Source organism: Peromyscus maniculatus, chromosome 19 (assembly GCF_049852395.1).
Source record: "Peromyscus maniculatus bairdii isolate BWxNUB_F1_BW_parent chromosome 19, HU_Pman_BW_mat_3.1, whole genome shotgun sequence".
Taxonomy (NCBI): Eukaryota; Metazoa; Chordata; class Mammalia; order Rodentia; family Cricetidae; genus Peromyscus; species Peromyscus maniculatus.
The window spans coordinates 51,663,760-51,685,214 of record NC_134870.1 but is presented as its reverse complement, the minus strand read 5'-3'; the positions used below and the strand labels follow the sequence as shown (position 1 = coordinate 51,685,214).

The following is a 21,455-nucleotide window of genomic DNA, read 5'->3' as shown; positions in this document are numbered from 1 at the left end:
GGTATAGAGGTGGCGAGAGATGTGCACATTTCTGGGGAGATGGGGGTGGGGTGTCTAGGGATAAGAATGCTTGCTGCATAAGCGTGCAGGTGTGTGACTGTGCTAGTGATTCCAGCGCTGTGGGCAGAGACAGAAGGGTCACTGGGGTTTTTGGGCCACCAGCCTAGTGCCAGGTTCAATGAGAGACCCTGCCTCAAAGGAATAAAATGGAGAGTGATAGGACACCTGACGTCCTGACAAAAACTCTGGGGAAAGAGGGGGGCCCATGAGTGGGAGGGAAATGGATAGGAATGCTCTGAGGTTTTAGCTTCTTTTACAAACTGAAATCATACCACACTAGTTTTGTTCAGTCTGGACTTGTCCTGTTGAGTCCTCAGAGCAAGGGCTAGGGTGGCCCGGAAAGAACAGCTTTAGGGCCAAGCGCCTGGTGCTCTGGTCTACTCTGGGCCCTCCATGACCACAGGGCCTTGGGGGATGTTCCTTCCCTTTTTGGTCTTCATCTCCTCTTGTGGCCAGGAGGGGGATCAGACCTGTGGCTTCCCAGGCTGGTCTGATCCGGCCAGCAATAGCCCTATATTTATAGCCGTGACTTCAGTCTCTCCAGTTTCGTCAGAGCTGGTTCCTTGGCCCATGTACTTGTCAACCCAGCATGGCAGAAATAGGTGTGACGTGCAGGGGGGCTTAGCTGATTTGGTGCAGCCTGGATTTGCAAGTCCATTTAGAACAGACTTGGCACCTAGGGCCCTGAGTTGCCAGGTGCCACAGGCAATCCGGAGCTGGAAATGGGCGTTGAGGCTCAAGTTTAGGGGTCACTGAGGGCCAGAATGGAGAGCTGTGGTTAAGCAAGGACCAGAGTGAATACCTTTTATGCTGGATGGCACATCCCTCCCCTCTTGGATCCCTCAGAGGACCCTAGTGACAACTTCATGTCCCAGGGACCTGTCAGGTCCCAGCTTGGCCATCCCTCTACTCATGAACCATGGGCAGAGACTCCTCTTTGCTGGGCCTCTGCTTTCTTTTATTAACTGGGAAGAAGGAGTAGCGGGTACTTGGAGGAGTAGCGGGTGCTGGCCTCAGTGGACACGGTGGCCAGGATAGGCCCTGCCCAGAGTCAGCAAGCAGATGGCGGCTCTGGTTCTTACGACACCCGCAGGCATCCTCTCACCAACCAGTAGTTATATTGGCAAGAGAAGCACCTCAGAGAACTCCTTCACAGGTTGCCTTATTTAATCCTGCCAAGGACTATGCAGAATCACCGCCATTATTCCCAGACTCACTCCACAGAATCTGTTTTTCCAGGGGGAGGAGGAGGAGGCAGCCTATCAATTTCATAACCTCAAAACACTGTGTTCTCAGATGAAATAATACTGATGCATGAAACCAAAGGTTCAGATACAGATTGCGAAAAATATTCTGTCCTAAACGGTAGTCATAGTCCGTAGGGGGATGAGCAGGTTCTAAAACAGTGAGTAACTGAGTCATCAGCACAATAGCATGAGAACTGCGCTTCCCAGGGCTTCTGCCATTTAATGTTGATTTTTATGCCTTTTTAAAAAAAATAATTGCATATGAAAATCTAACACCATCATGAACTTGAAATACATATGCCACCCGAACCCCAGAATAGCATCTGTGGAGGTTTCTCTCTGCTTGCTCTATCTCGACTCTGTACAGCACTCCCTGGCTCTCTTTCCTGCCTAATTATGATTCCATCCCATTTAGCACCATCTGATTCGCTCGCCCACTTATTTATTTATTTATTATCTGTCCACCCCGGCCAACATGTGAGCTCCACGTGGGTAGGGTTTCTCTCCCTCTTGTTCACTGTGTGCCACCAGAGCCGAAAATAGCAGGCATCCGTGAATGCGTGTTGAGTGAAAGAACAGAGAAATGAATGGCTGAGCCTCCGCCCCGCCAAGAGGGCACCAGGGATTCGGAGAGGCAACGTGACTCATCTGAGGTTATTTGCAATCTCGAGGCTGGGCTACCACTCACCTCCCGGAGGACCCCCGCGCCCCCCCCCCTTCACTGCCCTCTCATGCCAGGGATTTCCTGATGCTTATGGGTTCTCCTAGCCTCATACCCCAGGCTCCTTCTCCCCGAGGGACAGGTGGGAATGGAGGGAAGAAAAAGAGTATCAAGGAAGAAGGAGAAGCCATAGCAGGGTGGGGTCTCTTGGCTCGGCTGGTGGGACAGAGATGGAGGAGGCCAGAGTCCTTGTCTTTTCTTCAGGGCCTAGGAGGAGGGCTGGGAAAGGGACGGTCATATTCCACCCCCCCCCCAAAGACAATGGGACAGGGGAAGTTCAGTGAAGGGGTCTGTGCAGTGTCACCCCTCTGCTTCTGCTCCACCAACCACATGACCCAAGACCTTTCATCACCTGGAGAAATTGAGGCCCAGGGAAAGGAAGTAACTTCTCCAAGAATGCAGGACAGAGTGGTGACAAGTGCCCCAGCCAGTCTGGAGGTTGCAAAAGCATGGGACTGCCTTGATGTCCCTGCCTTGGTACCCAGGAGAGAGGCAGATAGAGCATCTTCTTTGCTCAGATGCTTGGGGACAGTAGAGGCCCTCTGATTGATGGCAGGAAGACCTCAGCTCTAAACAGGCCAGACACCTGTTTATCTGCTCTGAAGCTGAGGGTACTGCCAGATAGGAGTGGGCTGGGCAGATTCTGAGTAGCCCCTTTCCCTGGGCTACCCCACTTTTAGCATCAGCTACATATATAGTTAATCCCTTGGTTACCCCATATTCCTGTGTTAAAGGGACTACAGTGTGCCAGGTGATGTAGCAGGCACTGGAGGGGACCTCCCATCCTGTCATCTTCTCCTTCATTCATCCATTAGTTCATTCATTCACACTGCTGAGGGAGTGCAGCCTCGGGGATGAGCCTTGATGTCTAGAGTGAGACTTTTGGGATCGGAACCTGATGTAGCTACCAGGCTGGCTGTGTGAACTTGGCAGGGTCATGGAAGCCCAACTTCCTTATCTATGGAATGGGGTTAATAATAACACCTCGCCCTTCTCCTGAGGAGGGTCAGATGAGTGAGGTGTTTGGAATAAAACCTGACGTAGACACTCCGCAACCGTCATCTCTTATCACCTGTATTGTTTTTATGTGCCTGGCACTGAGCCGCGAGCTGAGGAAGCCGCTCCAAAACATTTCTAGTCCAGGGACCCCTGAATGCCAGTGCCGGTGCGGTCTCTGCCTTCTGCTCAAGCCACGCTGCCCTCAGCCCCATTCCACAGAGCTGGCCCAGCGGCAGTCCTACAGGGTTGCTTCCACACTGTTAGCGGAAGGGGTCCTGGCAATTGAGGCCTGTCACAGCCTGGCCCTCTCTCTTCCAGCCTCCCCTGCCTAGGCCCTTCCCAACGTGCTCAGCCTTGGCTTATCCAAACCCGCATGGGTTTCCAGATCTGTCTCCAGTGGTCTCTCGCCTTCTTGTCTTCTTGGGGCCTTGATGGATCATCTCTCTTAGGAAGCCAAGAACCATGGGCCAGATCCTATGGAGTATAGAGGCAGAAATAGACTGCAGGGGAGCATGGGGTCAGCTAGGGAGAAGGACCTTTTGGGGTATGAGGGTCTTATCTTCCTGGGCTACTAATTCCTTCTCAGCTTAATTTCGTCCTCTGCAGAATCTCAGCCCTCGGGTCGGGGTAGGGGAGAGGCAGGAGGACATGAGTTGGAAGCTAACCAGGGCTATAGAGTGAGACTGTGCCATAAGAAAACAAGGGGGTGGGGGGAGGCTGGGGGGAGGCTGGGGAGATGGCTCAGTGGTTAAGAACATTTGCTGCTTTGGCAGAGGACCCAGGCTCAGTTCTTAGTGCCCACATGACGGGTCACAGCTATCCATGACTCCCACTATGGGGAAGCCAACACCTTCTTCTGGCTTCCGTGGGCACAAGGCATGCACGTGGTGGACATATATACATGCAGTAAAACACTCATACAGATAAAATTTAAAAATTTAAAAATAATTTAAAAAAGAAAAAAGGGGCTAAAGATGTGGCTCACTTGGTAGAGTGCTTGTCTGCCATGTCCAAGGCCTTTGGTGTAACCCCCAACACCATATAAACAGCTTGGTGGTACACATCTAGGAGGTAGAGACAGGAGAATCATAGGATCAAGGTTATCCTTGGCTACATAACCAGCTTGAGGCCTGTGTGGGCTAGAGATTCTGTCAAAAAGAAAGAGAAGAGAGAGAAGGGGGATATAAATAGGAAAAAGAAAAGGAAGGGAAAAGACAAAAAGAGAAGAAGCCCAGAGCCTGTGATGACTCTGGGAGAGTGAGGACAAGGACCCCATGCCTGGACTCCATTGTGCACCTCTTGTTGTGACCCGTTGTGTACCCTCCGGCAGCCCTTGCTTCCTCACTTCCTTGATAACCACATAGTAGGCTCTTCTGGTCTTCCAGTCCTGTAGCCTGTAAATGGCAGTCACTGGCCCTGAATGTCTGGCCTGCAAGCATCCACAGAACCATCAGAGCAGCCGGTGGCTGAAAGAAGTGAGCTTGCACTCTGTCTACAAATCTCTACAACCACCCTGGGAAACAGAGGAGGCTGGCTCAAGCCAGGCAGCTCAGTGTGTGTGTGTGTGTGTGTGTGTGTGTGTGTGTGTGTGACAGAGACAGACAGAGACAGAGAGACAGAGAGAGAGAGACGGAGACAGAGAGACAGAGACAGAGAGACAGAGACAGAGAGACAGAGACAGACGGAGACAGAGAGAGACAGAGACAGAGAGAGACAGAGACAGAGAGAGATGGAGACAGAGACAGAGACAGAGAGAATTTGAACCAGGGTCTGACTCTAAGCCAGCACCCTTCCCCCACCACGCAGAGAGCAGCACAAAGGGACGTGAGACCCCCCCACCCCACCCCACCCCACCCCCCCACCCCCCGGGTCACAGATGCTGGACTCTGTTTTCAGAAGCTGGCAGCAGAAAGAGCCTGGGATGTCTGGTCAGGCGTTGGGACTGCAGGGCATCTGACACCCAACTGGGCTGTGGGGCTGAGGTTGGAGCATTCAGGTGCCTGGGTTCAATTAGGACCCTGCCCCCTTCACCTGGGCTCCAGGCTCCCTCTGTGGCGTGGGTGGGGAGGAGTGGACTCTGTAGGCCAGAGCTCAGAGCTGGTAGCAAGACAGGGGCAGGGTGTGCGTGAAAATGCATTTCAAGCTTGGGAGGGGCCCTTTCCATCTCTGCTAAGCAGGACTGTCCTTCTCCTGCCCACACAGATGGGCAGCCACATGGGCTCAGCATCCCCAGGGGGGCTGTACTGTAGTCCCTGGAGCCACAGTTTGTAGCTCCTAAAAGTGGTAGCTAAGAGCACTGACTCTGACAGCCTAGGTTCCCACCCTCTTAACCTTCTTGCCCGAAACTCTAGACATGGTATCAAGCTACAGGCTCTTCATCCCCAGACCACACACTCCACCACCGTCCTGGAGAACTATGGGTAAAGGTCTCAGACCAGTACCTAGTAGACACTTAGGAGGCAGGGCCTACTATTGTGGCTATGAGTCCCTGTAGCTCTGGAACATCCCTGGGCATTTCAGAGCGCAGGCCTGCTAGGACCCCTGCTGAGTCCCTGCCTGGATTGGAAATCCTGCCTCCTTGGGAGGGATCTCTGAATCGGAGTGCTCCTGCCAACCCCTCCCTCCCGGCTTGGCAGCCCGAAGACAAAGCGGGCCAAAAATATTTGTGTGGGTGGCGGAAAGTTAACTTTTCCGCCTCTCTCTTCTTTCCTGGAAACCGTGGCCACTGTCAAATACAGCAAAACAGAAGCAGGGATGGAGCAGGCGAGGCCCCCACAGGGAGTCAGAGAGCCCTGCCCCCGCCCTTCACCCACTCCTCCTGCCTCCTGCCATCTGGTTCTGTGACAGGGTAGGGGTGGGTGGCTCTGAGTACCGAAAATCATGGCTCTGGGATGCCGGAGTCCTGTGGCCCTTCCGGCACTGGCTGCCCGAGTTGCATTGTGCCCTTGGGGACCACTGACTCCGGGGGGCAGGAGGCACCTGGCCAGGCCCATGCAGAAGCTAGGGTCCCCTCCATGAGAAGGCCTTTGACACTCCAGCAGCAGGAGCCCCGGGATCCTGGGGAGGGAGTGAAGACCTGAGGCCACCTCCATCAGGTTTGAGGTCCAGCCTCATGGTCAAGGTGTCAGAGCGGGGTGTGACTCCTAGCTGGGTCACTTCATTGAGTGGATTCCCACTTTCCCTCCCTCTAGGATGAGTCATGAAAGCATCTGCCTGGTACTCAGGGTGCTTACCTAAGTGAACGCCCAGGAGGAAGTGTGTGTTCAGTCCTGGGGGCTCCCTTCTTCCCGGGTCCTGCTCACAGGTGCTTGGTTCTCTCTCTGGTGAGGACTCATGCTTGCCTTCTCCTGGTTGACTCTGAGCTACCGGAGGGTCTAGTTATGTGCTCATCTCCCAGTCCGCTTACCAGTGTCTCCTGGCACAGCCCCAGCCAGAGGCCGGGACCTCAACCCAGACTACTACATTTGGGATGAGCAGCCCCTGCCTGGGCTAGAGGCCTAAGGGCCACGGGTGGTCAGGCTTGGTCCCGCTGTCATCAAGCCAGTAGACGTTAATGAATTCTCCCCAGCCAGGCGCAGCCAGAACCTGAGTATGCGCACGCATGAGTCCTCTGTCTGTCTCCTAACAGAGAGTTCACATGGCTAAGCAGTGGGAGAATGGAGTCTTTCAACAAGATCTGCAAGGGTGCCTCCAAGCATGACCAGCAGTGTGTGCCCTGCCTTAAGGGCTACCAGCTCAACTGAAAAGGTCTTCTTCATGTCCGACTCTGTGTCTCCTCAAATGACTTCCAAACGTTTGTCCCCACTGTGGGTGGGACTCCACCATGGACCTGCCCACTGCACATCTCCCCTGGAAATCTAAACATCAGGCACCTCCTCGTTCCACTGGCCACCTGCCCCTTCCTGTTTGTTTCCAACCTCCACGAACACAGTCATGTGTCCTCAGAGCCAGGGACCTGTGTGGTACCCCACATTCCTCCCCCTTCTCCACACCCACTCTCCATCTGCCAAGCTCTTCCGCCCAAGTACCCTCCATTCATCCCCTCCTCCTCAGCCCTTAGAGAAAGCTCCCGCCCTCTCCTGATTATCATCATCCGTAACATTTACAAATAATTCTACTATGATCACTGTTTTCTCATTATTATTCACAGCTCTCCCCAACACAGCAGTTCTCAAGCTGTGTGTCGTGACCCCTTTGGTGGCCAAAGGGCCCTTTCACAGATACTTACATTACGATTCATAACAGCGGCAAAATTACAGTTATGAAGTAGCAATGAAAATAATTTTATGGTTGGGGGGGTCACCATAACACGAGGAACTGGATTAAGGGATTGCAGCTTTTAAGGCTGAGAACCACTGCTCTAACAGATGTCAAAACTTCATGAACTAGAGCACCACACCTTCATCTACACTCCATATTTTTTTACGATTATCTGAAGTAGAATGGGGGCCCTGATAACTTTCTGTGGGATGAAAGAGTAGCCCGCATAAGTTAAGCGATGGCTCAGAAAGTGTGCTCAACACTCTGCATGCGTTTTTTTCATAGAACCCTTTCCACAATTAAATTGGAGTTGATCCCTCATCTAAAGTGCTTGGGACCAGATTTTAGTGTTTCAGATTTTAGACTTTTGAAAAATTTGCATATGCATAATGAGGATAGCTTTGGGGATGCGAAGCTAAGTCTAAAATTAAGTTTAATTTCTGTTTCGTACATATCTTATACCCAGCCTGAAGACCATTTTACACGATGCTTTTTTTTTTTTTCTTTTTTAACTGCACCTTATGTTTACTGTGACTTAGTCCCCAAATCCAGGGATGGGATTCACACTGGTGGCTACGTGATGCTGCTCAGAACGTTCTGGGTTTGGGGTTTTCAGATTCGGGGGTGCTCAAGCTAGATCACAATGTCCATTTCACAGATGGGGGAGGGGAGACTCAGAGGCCAGCACACAAGTGGCAGAGTCGGATCCTGGCTCAAAGTCTGGGCACCTGTGAGCACCCCATTGTGTTGGCTCTAATAACCAGCTGTGTACCCTAATTGTGTACCCCGCACCCCACTGTCCCTGTGGTTCTCACGGTGTGTGTACCTTTGGTGGGACGTGAAAGAATTCTTTTTACATGGTGCTCATGAGTGTTTTAAACTAAGTAGATATTTATTTAATGTGCACAGGGAAGGGGGTGACTTGGCCCGATTGGCTTGTGGTTTTCCTGCAATTATTGCTCAAGATAAGTCTAGTGATAGAAGTTATGTTATTTAAAGTGGATTGAAGGGGAACATTAAGTAAATAAGTGTCAGGTAGCCTAGGGAATAGGGTATGAACAGCTTGCTACAAGGCCGAACCTCTGGAAACACTTCCCTGTGGAGGAGTGGGAACCGTACCCCAGATCCCAGCCAGCTCTTGAGGCTACCCAGGGGTGGAGAGGTCCCAGCGATTCCCTTCAGAACATTCAGTGAGCTCTCTGATGTGTGGCATCTTCTCTTCCTATGCAGATAGATCTCTCTGGAGGGCCCTACATAGCAGAGCCCAGGAGGGTAAGGAGAAGGGTTGGAGGACTACATCTTCACCCAGCCCAGAAAGGACTTGTCTCACCCCTCAGCTGGACCTCACTCTAATCCTGTGCAGCAGCAGAAGAAGGTGACTCTGCAGAGAACCCAAGGAGGCCTCGAGAGGATTGAGGAGCAGTACTCACAGGGGTCACCCACCCTGCACCAGGAGGCCGCTGCTTTGTCCTGCCGAGGAGAGGACCACAATGTTGGGCCCTCACTTCCCACCCCTGCCCCTTGGGCCCAGCGAGGGGAGGCCTGCCCCTTGCACCTTCCAGATCCCGGATGGCAGCTACCGGTGCCTGGCTCTGGAAGCCGAGGAGAGCAGCAGTGAAGATGGCCTGCAGGGGGAGGGGAGGCTTGCGGAGCTGGAAGAAGAGGTGGCCGACAGAAACAGAGTCAGCCATGGGACCGCACAGCTCTCCAGAGCCTCAGGCGTAATCCAGCCATCCAGCTGTTCCAGGGAGGCGCGAGGTGGGTTCCAGCACAGTGACAGGGCCAGCCAGGACTGGGATGTGGTACAGGCCCGAAAAGTGATGACCACCAGTGGCAGCACCAGCCCTGGGCCCAGGGTGGCCCAGAAGCCAGGTAAGCTTGTATCCCTTCTCCCTCCGGGCCATAGGAAACCCCACATGGTCTTAATCAGGGACTTTAAAAGCACGTTTTTCCTAGGATGATTAACAATGATCACAAGTCTTCCAGCGTGTCCAGATCTCCAGTTGTGGGAGATGGGCACCTGGGCAGTGTGTGTAGTTCCAGCTGTTTGTCGAGAAGGCATCAGTAGAAAGCCCATATCTCACTTGGTTGACAAAAAACCCACTCCCCCATCACCTGCCCATTAACCATTACTGGTAGCAAGTGGCTGTGAAGTCCTAAGCAACTGACCTGGGCAGAGCCCCCTCATTAAACCCAGAGAGCCCAGTGGGAGCTCTGGACAAACAGACACCCCGACAGGGAGGCTGTAGCCTCACAGGTGCTGACAGGTCAGAGACTGAAGCCTTTTGTGTAAGCTGACCTCAGTGGGGAAACTGAGACTCAAGAGTAGGAGAGTGCTCATCCGGGACCCTCGGCTGGCGGCGTATTGATGGCTGAGCTAGGCGAAGGGTCCTCGCTCAGGCCTCGGTTCTCCATCTGTCAGTGATGAATGACAAAGGCAGAAGAAGCCTTGTCACCTGGACTGCAGCAAGATCTGATGACAGCTTGTGGAGGGAGGAGGATCATTGTCTCCTGGGGCCAGCGAGTGCTGGAGTCCTCCGAGTCCGCCGAGCCCACAGGGTGAGGCCAGGGAACCAAGCTAGGCTGCCTCATTGCCTCCGCCGCTGGCCAGGGGCAGTGGAAACCGCTGCTGCAGTGGGTTCACACTGGGGGTGGGGTGGGGCTGGCTGTGAGCTGAGCCGCCATCTGCCCAGGCAGGAGAGCAGCTGCCAGCAAGTCCCCAGGGCGCAGAGAGTGTGTGTGTGGGGGGGCGGGGGACAGTCCTGGGAGGGCTTGTGCGTCAGGCGAGTGAAGGAACACTTCATTTCTCTGCAGGCGTTGCTGACGCCGGAGCTGGCACCTCACCAGCCTTCTCACCCACTCTGCTCTCTGCCATAATTCTCTCCAAGTTCTGATCATCTCCTTGGGTCACAGTCCCTGCCCAGGCATGGGCTCTACATACAGAGAGCTGGGCGGGAGCAGCGAGGGACCTTCAGAGCCTCTAAACAAGGTGGAGGATCCCAGAGGCAGCCTGAATATGGGTCCTCGGGCACCCGAGGACCGTTGTGACTTGCTCCCTGCCCTTACCTGGGCCACAGCTAGGTCAGGAGGCAGGGATGATGCGTATCAAGCCCAGTACTCAGTCATCAAGCCCTAGCAAGTCCCTTTGGTGAGCTCATTTTTTTTTTTTTTTCATCTGTGAAAACAGAATAAAAACAGGAGCTGTTGAAAGGGTGCCATGATCTTAGCTGTGGCTGTTTTGGAAAATTTACAATGCTCTAGGTAGCTGTGTAAAGCGAAATGGAAACGATCATTACTGGCTGAACCACACAACTGCTGTAGGTTGAGCTGTGTGCAGAAACTGCTATGCTAACAGCTTCTCAGTGTGGCTTCATGCAGAGCCCATTCCACAGATGAAAGATGGAGGCTCAGGAGTACTGTAAGTGACTTGTCCAGGATGTGACTAGCATGGCCGGCCACGGATGGCTGTTTGACTAATGGGCCTCGTGCTATTAGCTAGGATTTCTACTCTGAAATGGCGCTTTCTGCAGATACCCTGGAATGGTAGCAACTATGGGTGAGGTGGAGAGGAGAAAAGATCACCTTTAGTGACTTTGTTGGCATCTCACACCCCGTGGGTCATTTGATGGGATCTCACTGTAGTTTTCCCAGGAAGGACAGGTGAGACAATAGAGACTCAGAGATTCAAGTCACCAGTCCAAGGTACGCAGTCATTGTCAGCTCGGAGACTCCTCAGTGCATCCTTTTCATGAGCAGCCCAATTCATTTGTCTCTTTACTGTCCATCCAGTTGGCCTGAGCACTCTAGGGACAGAGAGGCAGAGGCGGCCTCAGGAGGAGAGAAGGGAGAGGTGAGACTTCTCACAGGAAGCTGGGTCTTGCTAAGGAGTGGAAATCTGGGTGGTCTTGGATCTAAGTCTCAATGACCTTTCTGCTCCCTGGGGATGGGTAGTGGCAGGTCCCTTCCCTCTGCCTGGAGAGCTGGAGGGAAGGAGCCTGGGGAGCTGCCAGGTTATTAGCGGCTTAGGGCTTCCTCTCCAAGCTTCCTCTCATTACAGAGAGGATCATAAGCATCTTCAGACAATCACACCCATCCTTCCGCTATTAAACCTGGCTTTCTGGAGTGCTGCCTGGCAGACTGAGGTCCAAGCCATTTGTCTTCTGCCTCGGGCACCTTACAGACCTTTCTTTGGGATCAGCGGATGCTGGTACCAGGCGAGCTGGGCCGAAGAGGGCCTTTGGCAGGCAAGAAGGGACTGCAGACTCAAGTTCAAGTTCCATGTCACCAGTGGCTGAGGGAAGTCTGGTAGAGGATGTGATCAGATGGTCCACAGTTGGCCAAGAAAGAGCTCTACCCTGTAGCCGTCCTCGCCACAGAGTCTCAGCTGATTGTACCTGGCAGGGGACTGAGTCTGCTGTGCCGATGGCGACAGAGGGAGAGAAACAGAAAATGACAGGCTTGCAAAGTCACCCAGTAAATTGGTAGCAAAATGGAAGGCTGGAACCCCGGGTTGCTTCTCTTTTCAGATGCTCTGTTCCGAGTGGAATGTTTTATACAGAGTGCTCCATTGCATCCTCTGAATAGCCTTAGGAAGTTCAGACTTGCCACTGCCGTCTCCTCCTCCTCCTCTCCTTTTTATTTTGAGACAGTCTTGCTGTGCAGTCTCGCTAAGGCCTGACATTTGCTGAGGAAATCTGGGCTGACCTTGAACTGTGGCCTCTCGGATGCTGGGATTACGGGTGTGCCTCCCAGACCCAGTTCACTCTTTCCTCATCTCTGTCTTACAGATGAGGAAACTAGGCACACAGAATTTCAGAGAACTGTCACAGTGAAGGCCAACGGCCTGTAGGTGGAGGAGCTGAGATTTGAACCCTGAGAGGTCTTGGGCCCATGCTTCTAAATCCTCTTTCTGCTGCTTTGTTTCCATGGCAACAAGGAAGCAGGCTTATGTTCTTCCACCCACCTGGGGCTGGAAAATGGTTGTTCAGGCTCTGAGAGTGGGTGGGGGACCCACCCAAGCCTCATTCCTCTTCTTCAGATGTAACGGGGAGACCTGGGAGCCACTGCTGACCCAGCTTCTCCTTTGCCAGCGGCCACTTGGTGGTGAAGGTTATCCGTAGGATGCTGGGGCCTTTGCCACTCTAACAGACACTGCCTTGAGCCTCAGATGGGTAGGAGGATAGGGGTATGGGTATAGATTGTAAGGTAAGCCTGCCCTGGCCACCTCCATCTTGATTAAACAGGGAAATGAACTACATCTGTTTTATTAGGGAGAGAGCTGACAGAGTCTGGTCAAGGTCAAGGAGCCAGGGTCAAGGCTCCTGTCCCTTAGGCTTCTGGGAAAGAGCAGATGGCTGAGGAGGCTGGGTAGGGAGCCCCACACCCTGGTGACTTTAACCGGAAGATGGCCGTGAAGAACACTGCTCACAGATTGACATATACCTTCCTGTGCTGTTCGATCAAACATACATACCATATCCATCCATGAACACATGTGTACACCACAGTGTCGACATGCCACATTCCCAGACATTCTCCTATGACCTTTTCAGTTGATACACGTGTGAATGCCATCACACCCCAGCACACATATGTACAACGGGAAGACACTGGCATACACCCTCCCAAGCAGCCCCTCATCCATCATATCACAGTACATGCAGGCAAGTGTCTCAGGTTTGTTTACATAGCCCCCATCCCACGTCAGGTCACGCAGACACATGTAAGTGTTCGCACACGAGTACACAGTTTCCTGTAGACAAGAATTAAGCCATGTCCTGCCCTTCCTTTCTTTTGCTACACACTCCTGGTCTGTGTTCCAGCCACAGCCACTCATGCACATCCACCGTCACACACCCACACGCAGACGGAACCACTTTCTCTCCGCCTTTCTTTTCCCCATCTCTTGCTTTCACAGCCACCCACACAGTAATCCTAGCCTCTCTCTCTCTCTCTCTCTTCCTCTCACCCACGCACTGTTTCCTGGATTTCCACAGGCTAGGCTGCAGCCACCTCCCCAGCACATGCACAAGGAGAGAGCAATCTCTTGCCTGGTGCCATCTCCAGGATGTCTTCTTGTCCCCCACCCAACCCACCAGGACAAGAGTGACCACTGGCCGGAGGAATTCCCTGAAGCCCACAAAGCCAGACAGAGGGATGGAAGGGGCCAGAGTGGATTTGTCTCCCCATTCACCTGACCTCCTGCTCTCAGAGCCTACCCACTGGGGACAGGGACAGTCTGAAACCTGAACATCTTTGAGTCTGTGTTTTAGAAGACCTTGGGTGGGGTGGGTGGATGTCAGCATATTTCTAAGTTCCTTTATCAGAAACCTAAACACGGTTCTTGGGGACCAGTGATCCTGGAGCCACTCTGACTGAAGGAGTCATCAACCAGTGTGGTCCTCCTTCGGAACTGCTGGGGATATGGGGGTGCTCGTTAACCAGTTATGTTTCCAAGTCCACCAACAACTCCCCATGGGAGCTGCACTGGAATGTGGGAATATGGACTTTTAACAGCTGTGTGTGTGTGTGTGTGTGTGTGTGTGTGTGTGTGTGTGTGTGTGTGTGTGTGATGTCCCCACTGAAGCAGAGGGACAATTGCCATGGCCTCTGCTGAGCTCAACCCTAACGGTGTTCTGCAGAAGTTGGGGAATCAAAGCCTCCCAGCATCTCTGCCCTTGCTGCTGATAGCTAATTAAGTCAGGGGAGGACAACGGGCTGATGACAGCCCTCCCAGCCTCTTTGCTTAAGCCCTACAAAAGAAGATAGTTACTCTGGTTACTTGGCTATGTGGGGCGCGGGGGTGGGGGGTGTCGTGGTTATCACTTGAGGGGACAGAATCTCAAAGACAGATTTTTAAAGGAGGGTAGCAGGAAGAGAAAGGGGCAGAGAGATGGCGGCGCAGGGAGAAACGGAGTGAGAAAGAATTTAAGGGCAGGACCGCAGACCCAGAGATACACAGTAAGATGAGGAGACGGAGGGACAGGGGCATCCGCAAGTGAGATGCATAGTGAGGACGCGAGGAGAGAGCCGGACCCGGCTGGAGATGAGGCCTTGGCCACAGCGGGGGAAGGGGGTGTCGCACCCCGGGGGCTGGGCGGGGCGCGGGAGGGGCGGCGCTAGGGCCCGGGGGAGCGCACAGCGGGAGAGCGGCGCCCGCCCAGCGCCCGCGGCTCCCGCTCCGGTCCCCTTCAGCCTCCAGCGGCCAGGACCTGGCTTCGGGGCGCTGAGCGGGCGCCGCCGCTGGGCGGGGTGCAGGGATCTCGGGGCGGGGCTCACGCATGGACGTAGCCAGGTGAGCCAAGGCGGCGGCGCCCGGGAGCCCAGGGAGCGCACACCGCTGCTGGAGGTGAGTGGGGGGGCTCGGGGCTGGCGAGGCGCCCAGTGAGCCTTGCCCTTGCCACCTGCGCAGCTGCTCGTACCTCCCCCGGAGGAGGGAGGTGGCACATCTGGGCTCCAGTCCCTGCCTTCAGGGTGAGCCTTGCCAAGTTGCTGCTACACCGAGCCTCAGTTTCCCCGTCTGTGCAGTGCAGGCTGGAGAGATCTCAGGGCTCTCCAGCAGCTCGGAAACCGGAGGACGCCCTGTCCCGGGGCGCTATCTCCCCGGGCTGTGTGAGCTTCAGCTATGTGTCCCTCTCCGCAAGCCTGTCGATGGGGGGTAGGGGAGACATGCAACCCCCTGACTCAGGCATGGGCACTAGCCCTAGCTCTGAGTCCCTGCCGGCTCCGGGAGATCCGGCGGCAAGACCCAGGAGCCTGCGGCTGAACGGACGTGGGCGCCCGCGGGGGCAGCAGGACCAACTGTGCCGGCGGGCACCTCCATTTCCCGCGGGCGGAGCGGCCCGGCCGAGGGAGCTGCAGCTGTGCGCAGGGGAGCCACACCGCTACACAGCTGGGACCTCCAGGGCCCAGCCCAATCCTACCCGGGGAAATCAAGACCTTTATAAAGTGCCCCAAGGGACTCCCGAGTCTTCCTCGTCTCACAGCTCCACCTTTCGCTTAATTACCAGAAAGGGCCGGCTCTTTTCTGACACTGCACTGTGGAATGAGGCGAGGGGAAAGATCCCGCCTAGGGCCCTGGTAAAAACCTCTGAGGAATCTAGGGGAAAGGTCTCCACGTCCTCCCTCAACCCCAAGTTCTGGGTCTAATTCTAGGTGGAGATAGGGACCCCTGTGCTCCGCATCTGGGTGTTTTAGAAGTTGGGTAAACAGCTGAGCGAGAAGCCGCAGGTGGCATGTATCCTAACCCCCACTCCCACCGGTCCTGAGTGGCAAGTGACCCTGCAGTGAACCGCCTTGTTGTAGGGTCCTGGCGCCCCCTCCCTTCTCCCGATCCCAGAGAGGAAGGAAGGTGGGCCCCGAGGGGGGGGGCAACTGTGCTACAAACCCAAGTACCACGGTGACCCATCAGGATGTCCCACTCTTATTGCTTTGGAAAGTGAGGGATGAAATCTGATGAAATCTGATGCTTGTCATGAGGAAGAGGGGGGTACTGTGGGGGGCCTTGCCTTGCAGCCAGTCTGCCCTGTCACTGACCCAGACCTGGCCCCTAGCCATGTTGCGGGGAGGGGGGTGCTGAGGCGTAAACTGAAGCTGACGATGGTCCCCCAGCAGGAGCCCGAAATCCCTGTCCAGAGCTGACCTGCTTCTGGCTAGTTCTAGCATCATTCAGGCTTGATACTGGAAGAGCTAACAGCAAATATTTGCTGCTGGGCCACCAAGGCTTTCCGTCCTAATTTTTAGCCTGCCCTCGCTTTGCAAGCCACACCCAATCTCCTGCACCCCTTTTAACTAAGTTAGGACTGAGTCAGTATTTGCACAGTGAAAATAAGGTCTTTAACTCTTTCCCTCCCTCGCCAGCTGTTGTTCTACACTCCCTGGAAGGTAAGATCAACACTTTTTTTTTTTTTTTTTTTTCCCCTAAGACAGGGTTTCTCTGTGTAGCTTTGGTGCCTGTCCTGGAACTTGCTCTGTAGACCAGGCTGGCCTCAAACTCACAGAGATCGGCCTGGCTCTGCCTCCGCCTCCCGAGTACTGGGATTAAAGGCGTGTGCCACCACCGCCAGGCGACAGGTTCCTTTTAATGGACAGTTTAGTTGTAGGCAGAAGGCAGCAGAACCCTCTCTCTCTGGGGGGAAAAAATTGACACTTTAATAAGTGGGAGGGGCATAGTGCCCTAGGGCATCTGGCAGAAAGAAAGAAACACAGGGGGCCTTTCTCATCCCCTTCTCTACAGTCTTCAGAGCTGATTCCCAGAGGCCTGCTAGGTGGGACGTTCACACTCTGCGCATGCCCTGCTAAGGCTGCCTTCCCACAAGGCTGAACACACCTCCAGCCCACGGGCCTGGCCTGGGAGGCACCTTTTCCTTCAGGGCATGAGCTTCCTAGGCTTCCAGACATGAGCTCATCGGAACAGTGGATGCCAGGAAGGGAGGGACTGAGGGGAAACAGTCGGGGCTGCCCAGATCAGTACGCCATGGGCTCTGAGAAGTAGAGTGGGCACTGGTGTCGAAGACTTTCCAGCTCTGTCCCATTGTGATGAGGAAGCAGGGTCAAAACAGCGAGGCCAGGGTGGGTCAGCAGGGAGAGGATGGGAACCAGGCTGAGTGCCCCAGCTCTAGTACCAGGCTGACCTCTGCTACCTGCTGGCTTACCAAGTGACCTTGGCTAAATCCCTTGGCTTCCTAAAACCTCGGTAGCTCTGGCTAGCAATGAGGGGAAGGGTGCTTTGGAACTAGGTTATCGTAGAAAACAGGCCAGTCCGATTCTGCCCTCAGGGAGCTTGCTATACATTTGTATTTGTACATACATGTGTATATATACAGTGTGCATGCGTGTACACATACACACAGGGTTGGGCTTTTTGTTTTGTTTTGTTTATCGAGACAGAGTCCCCCTATGTAGTTCATGCTGGTTTGGAACTTGCTGTATAGCTCAGATGAGCACCAAACTCAGGATCAATCTATTTCCATCTTCTGTGTGCTGAGATTACAATGGGTATATGCCGCCTTACCTGGCTAGAAGCTAGAAGCTTTGTCTAGATTTTTGAATTACATTTATTTACTTGTATGTGTGTGTGTGTGGGGGGAAACACATCATGTATGTGTGTGCACATGCACATGGTATGTGTATGGAGGCCAGTAGTAGTTGGTTCTCTCCTACCATCATGTGGGTCCCAGGGATTGTACTCAGGTCATCAGGCTTGGTGACAAACACCTTTATCTGATGTACCATCTCACCATAGACACTTGTGTTTTAATTGAGAGAAAAGACAAGAAAAAAAAAAGAATGAGTAAATCAACAAGATAATTTCAGAGTTGGGGGTGTGGGGGTGTGGGTATAGCATGGAAAGAAGCCCACTGTTGAGATGGAGAGCCAGCAGAGGGACAGCCCCTTTGTGGCCAGGGAAGGCTTATCGGGAACCACTATGGCATAGAGGTCTGAATGATATTTGAAGGGTGGTCAGGGCATCTTGGGGGAAGCATGTCCGGAATGGGACCCAGAGTCTTTGAAGGTACTAGTCTGGGCCTGGGAGGGTACTGTAGAGGATGGTGAGTGGTTCACTCTTAAAGCTGGGTGTGGGTGGTATGTGTTGGCTGCAGGGTGCATACCCCGCACCCCCTGGTCTTTAAATTGCAGGGCATAAGAGTTGGGCTTGAGATCTCTGGCCAGAGGGAGGGCAGATGACCTCTGGGGAGGCTCTGTGAGTTAGGCCAGTGTGTGTATAGAGCCCTTTGTGAACTATCTATCCATGGACACTGGGGCTCAGTTGCTACTCAGTGTGACTGGAGAAGGCGTCTACATGACAACAGCCCCCAGGCCCTGTGATTCCAGAGGCTTACCCAAAGCCCTTTTTCTGGAATGAACTCTTCACCGACTGGCTGCTGCTGCTGACATTCCATCACCCTGGGTTCATCTTTTCCATTCAGTAAGGCTGACCCTGCCCTCCCCTGCCCTGCCCTGTCCCCCTCCCTGGATGCCACAGTCTATCTCTGTGTCACCTGCTTTCCGAATGGCTGGCACATGAATGTTGTGGTCAGACTTGGGGGTTTCATCCCTGGCCGTCGGAGAATTCATAAGCACATTATGTAACCCCTCTGGACTCCTGTTTCCTTATCCTACAAAACAGAGACAATGCTCGGCCTTGTAGTGTTAGGAAAATGGAGTGAGTTGATGATGGATGCTTAAAAAATGAGCTACTACTTATTAATAGTACTCCCATGTTTTGATCTCCATTAAAATAGCAAGCCCTTGAGCAGATGGCCTCTCGCCCAAGGCTCCTCATATCACTGTGTCAATTTCTTCTTGGTGTTTGGCCAGGGTGTTTGGGAGGTGGCAGGATGAGCCAGCATAGTGGATCGGACCTGGATTGAGCTTCAGGGGGGGCTCACGGGCTAGTGGTTTTAAGCAGCCCTTTGCTTCCTTCGGGCCTCAGGTTTCAGCTATAAGGAATGAGCAGGAAGGATGGAAGAGAATTGCTTTGTAGAACCCCAAAGCATTGACCTCTAGTAAGGAAGGAACAGTTAAATGAGACCATGGTTGGGACAGTGGGCTTACCTGAGACTCTTGTGTCCAGTCTAGAATAAAGATCTCTTGGAACTAACATGCTCCATAAAAAACAAAAACAAACAAACAAACAAACAAAAAAACAACAACAACAACAAAAAAAAACAGTTTTTGAAAAGTATTTTTTTGTTTCTGTGTTCCAAGAGCTCTATGAAACCAGCCTCACTGTTTCATGAGTAGGAACCCAAGGCACAGAGTGGCTAGTTCAGTGAGGTCCAATGACTGACCCCAAAGACCTCAAGCTTTACTACTGAATGATATAGTCCTGAGAGGCCAAGCCGCCTTCTCCAGATCACACAGAGTGTCTCCTGATTTTCATTATCTCTAACCCTCAGGCCCGGACAAGAGAAACCTCATGGGATTTGGGGCCCAAGCCTCTGACACTGGCATATGAGCCAGTTCCTTCTCTTTTCTTTCCTGCCCGTCTTCTTTGGGGGTAGGTAAAGGATGATAAACATGTGCACCGTGGGTACAACGGGCAGGGGCAGCCCTGCCAGAGTGAGTGTGGTTAATGCTGAAGAGCTTGCAAGGGTACCAGTGCCTGAGCTGCAGCAACCCATGCAGTCTGGCGTGCATGGCCCAGCTCTGGACAGATAAGGAAACTGAGGTCAGAGAGTCTACAGACTGGTCCCACACCACCCAGACAGTTGGACCCTCTTCATCCTTGGCCTCTTGTCTTGCCTTCGGGGCTACTTAGGACTTTGGGGCGCCCTGGGGAGATAGGACACAGGGCTCTGAGAGCATGCGTGGAACTGGGGGATGGGGAGGGTACTGATTAAAAAATAGACTCTCATGTGCATGAGGGCCAGACAATGCCACCACCCAGCCTCTGGCCATTTGGCTTCCAGGGAGCCAGCTGCCAGGCTCTCCTCGGGCCTCCTGCTGAGAGCTCCCGCCATCTCCCCTGGCTCTGGGCCTGAATCCACATGCGCTCTCTTCTCTCCCTTCTGCATTCCTCCTAACCTCCAGGCAGATGGTGCTCTCTGTGAGCCTGGGTGGGCCTGAAGCTCAGCTGTTGGCTCCTGGCTGCACCAAGGAAGTCTGGTGTCACCGAGCAATGGTTGTGTGGCCTCGGATGAGACCCCCCCCCATCCCTCTCCGGGCATTAAGCAGCGATAGAGGAATGGGATTAGTGAACATCCTTTCTTTGCAGCTTTAGAAGTCTCACCCAGGCTCCTTCTCCCACGAAAACCTGGCAAACGGTGCTGGGGACCCCACACCAAGAGGTGACATGGCCTGGAAAGGCCACGGCGCCTCAGAGAGCAGCCAGGCCGCAGGGGCGAGGTCTCCCCCCCAGTCATCTTGAAAATACCCTTCTTTAACAGCGTCTCTGGTTGAGTGAGACTGTGCAGTGTCGGGGAGGTGAAGGCTTTGCAGCAGGGGTGTGAGCCGTTCGCTGCTCTGTTCTTTCCTCCTAGCCGACAAATGTTGGTCCGACCCCAACTGCAGCCCTAGGCACGGGGGAGGTCAGAGCCGGTGTCTCTGCCCTGCCAGGGTGGAGCGGACTGATATTAAAACAAACAGGGATGGAATCTGATGAGGTCGGAGAATATTCTGAGGATGCTATGGCGCCGAGAATGTCACTCCCACCTGCGAGCACCACCCCGAAGAAGGAAAAGTGTGGTCGGAAAGGCGCAGCTGCTGGGACGAGGGTCGGAAGGGCTCAAGGCAGGGAGGGCCGCGGGGCAAAGGCCCTGGGGTGAGGAAGGGCATGGTACCTCCAAAGAGCCTTTAAAGGAAGGCCAGTGAGGCTGGAGTGTTAGGAGGATGAGGCATCCCAAAGAGAAGCGCATCATGGGGCAGTGGAGATAGCCGTCCAGGACTGGAGACCCAAAAGGATTGGAGGAGGACGCTGGGAAGGAGACCGTCCCTCTGGAGCTGTGCCAAAGGCTACCTGCGTCCTCTTTCTTGGGATAGGTGCTGTCAGTGGGCCCCACGCTCAGGGTTGTCGTAGATGGTGGTTGCTCACAGAGCATCTGGAGCCGCCCCACTCTGCCTGGATGGCTCTGAGCAGGGCATGGCGGTCCAGCAGCCACCTGGCCTTGGGCAGTCTCCTGAAGCCAAGGCCCTGGGATGGTAGTTCAGTTGCTGGTGCTCCGCTGAAGCCCTTTCTTTGGACTCAGTTTCCCAATCTGTGTCCTAGAGAGTAGGTTTTGTTTTGTTTTTCCTGTTCTCCAAAGAGGGCATGTGGTTGAAGTGGCAGCGTCACTGGACATGCAGGTTCTCATGCCTCGCCCCCTGCGGCCTGTCCCCACCTCCCCCGAGTGACAGTGTCCACTCTAACAGGTACCCTGCATAGTTCCTCTAAGCTCCAGAGTCTGAGGACTGTCCTAGGCCAGCCATTTTCAAATTTGGACACAGTTAAAGTCCTGATATGTTTCCTCCCTCTCCAAGGTTTTACATATAATCTTCCCAGGCCTCTCTTTTACTCCTTAAGCACTTGGCCACTGGCCTCTAAGCACCCTTAATTCTCTGGGGTTCCCTGTCTTGAGAGTCTGGCCATGTAGGCTAACAGGGAGGGCAGTTGGCAGGCCACAGTCCTGTGACATTTTTCTTGCCTGTTCGCATTGGGTGTCCTGCCCTCTTCCCTTTGGGATTCCTGA

The 21,455-nt window shown here is 53.8% G+C and overlaps 1 protein-coding gene across 3 annotated transcripts in view; it reads left to right on the top strand.

Moving 5' to 3' along the window:
• Synpo (synaptopodin) overlaps positions 1–21,455 on the top strand; it is a 56,022-nt gene that overhangs the window by 10,054 nt on the left and 24,513 nt on the right. Inside the window, exon 2 of one of the 3 annotated variants that reach the window (XM_016003674.3) lies at positions 8,518–9,159. In XM_016003674.3, the coding sequence (XP_015859160.1) occupies positions 8,778–9,159 (382 nt within the window). In that variant the 5' untranslated portion in view covers positions 8,518–8,777. Of the gene's footprint in view, positions 1–8,517; positions 9,160–14,422; positions 14,636–16,151; positions 16,171–21,455 lie in introns of those variants that run through there. The other 2 variants (XM_076555312.1, XM_042264301.2) reach the window with 2 other exon arrangements.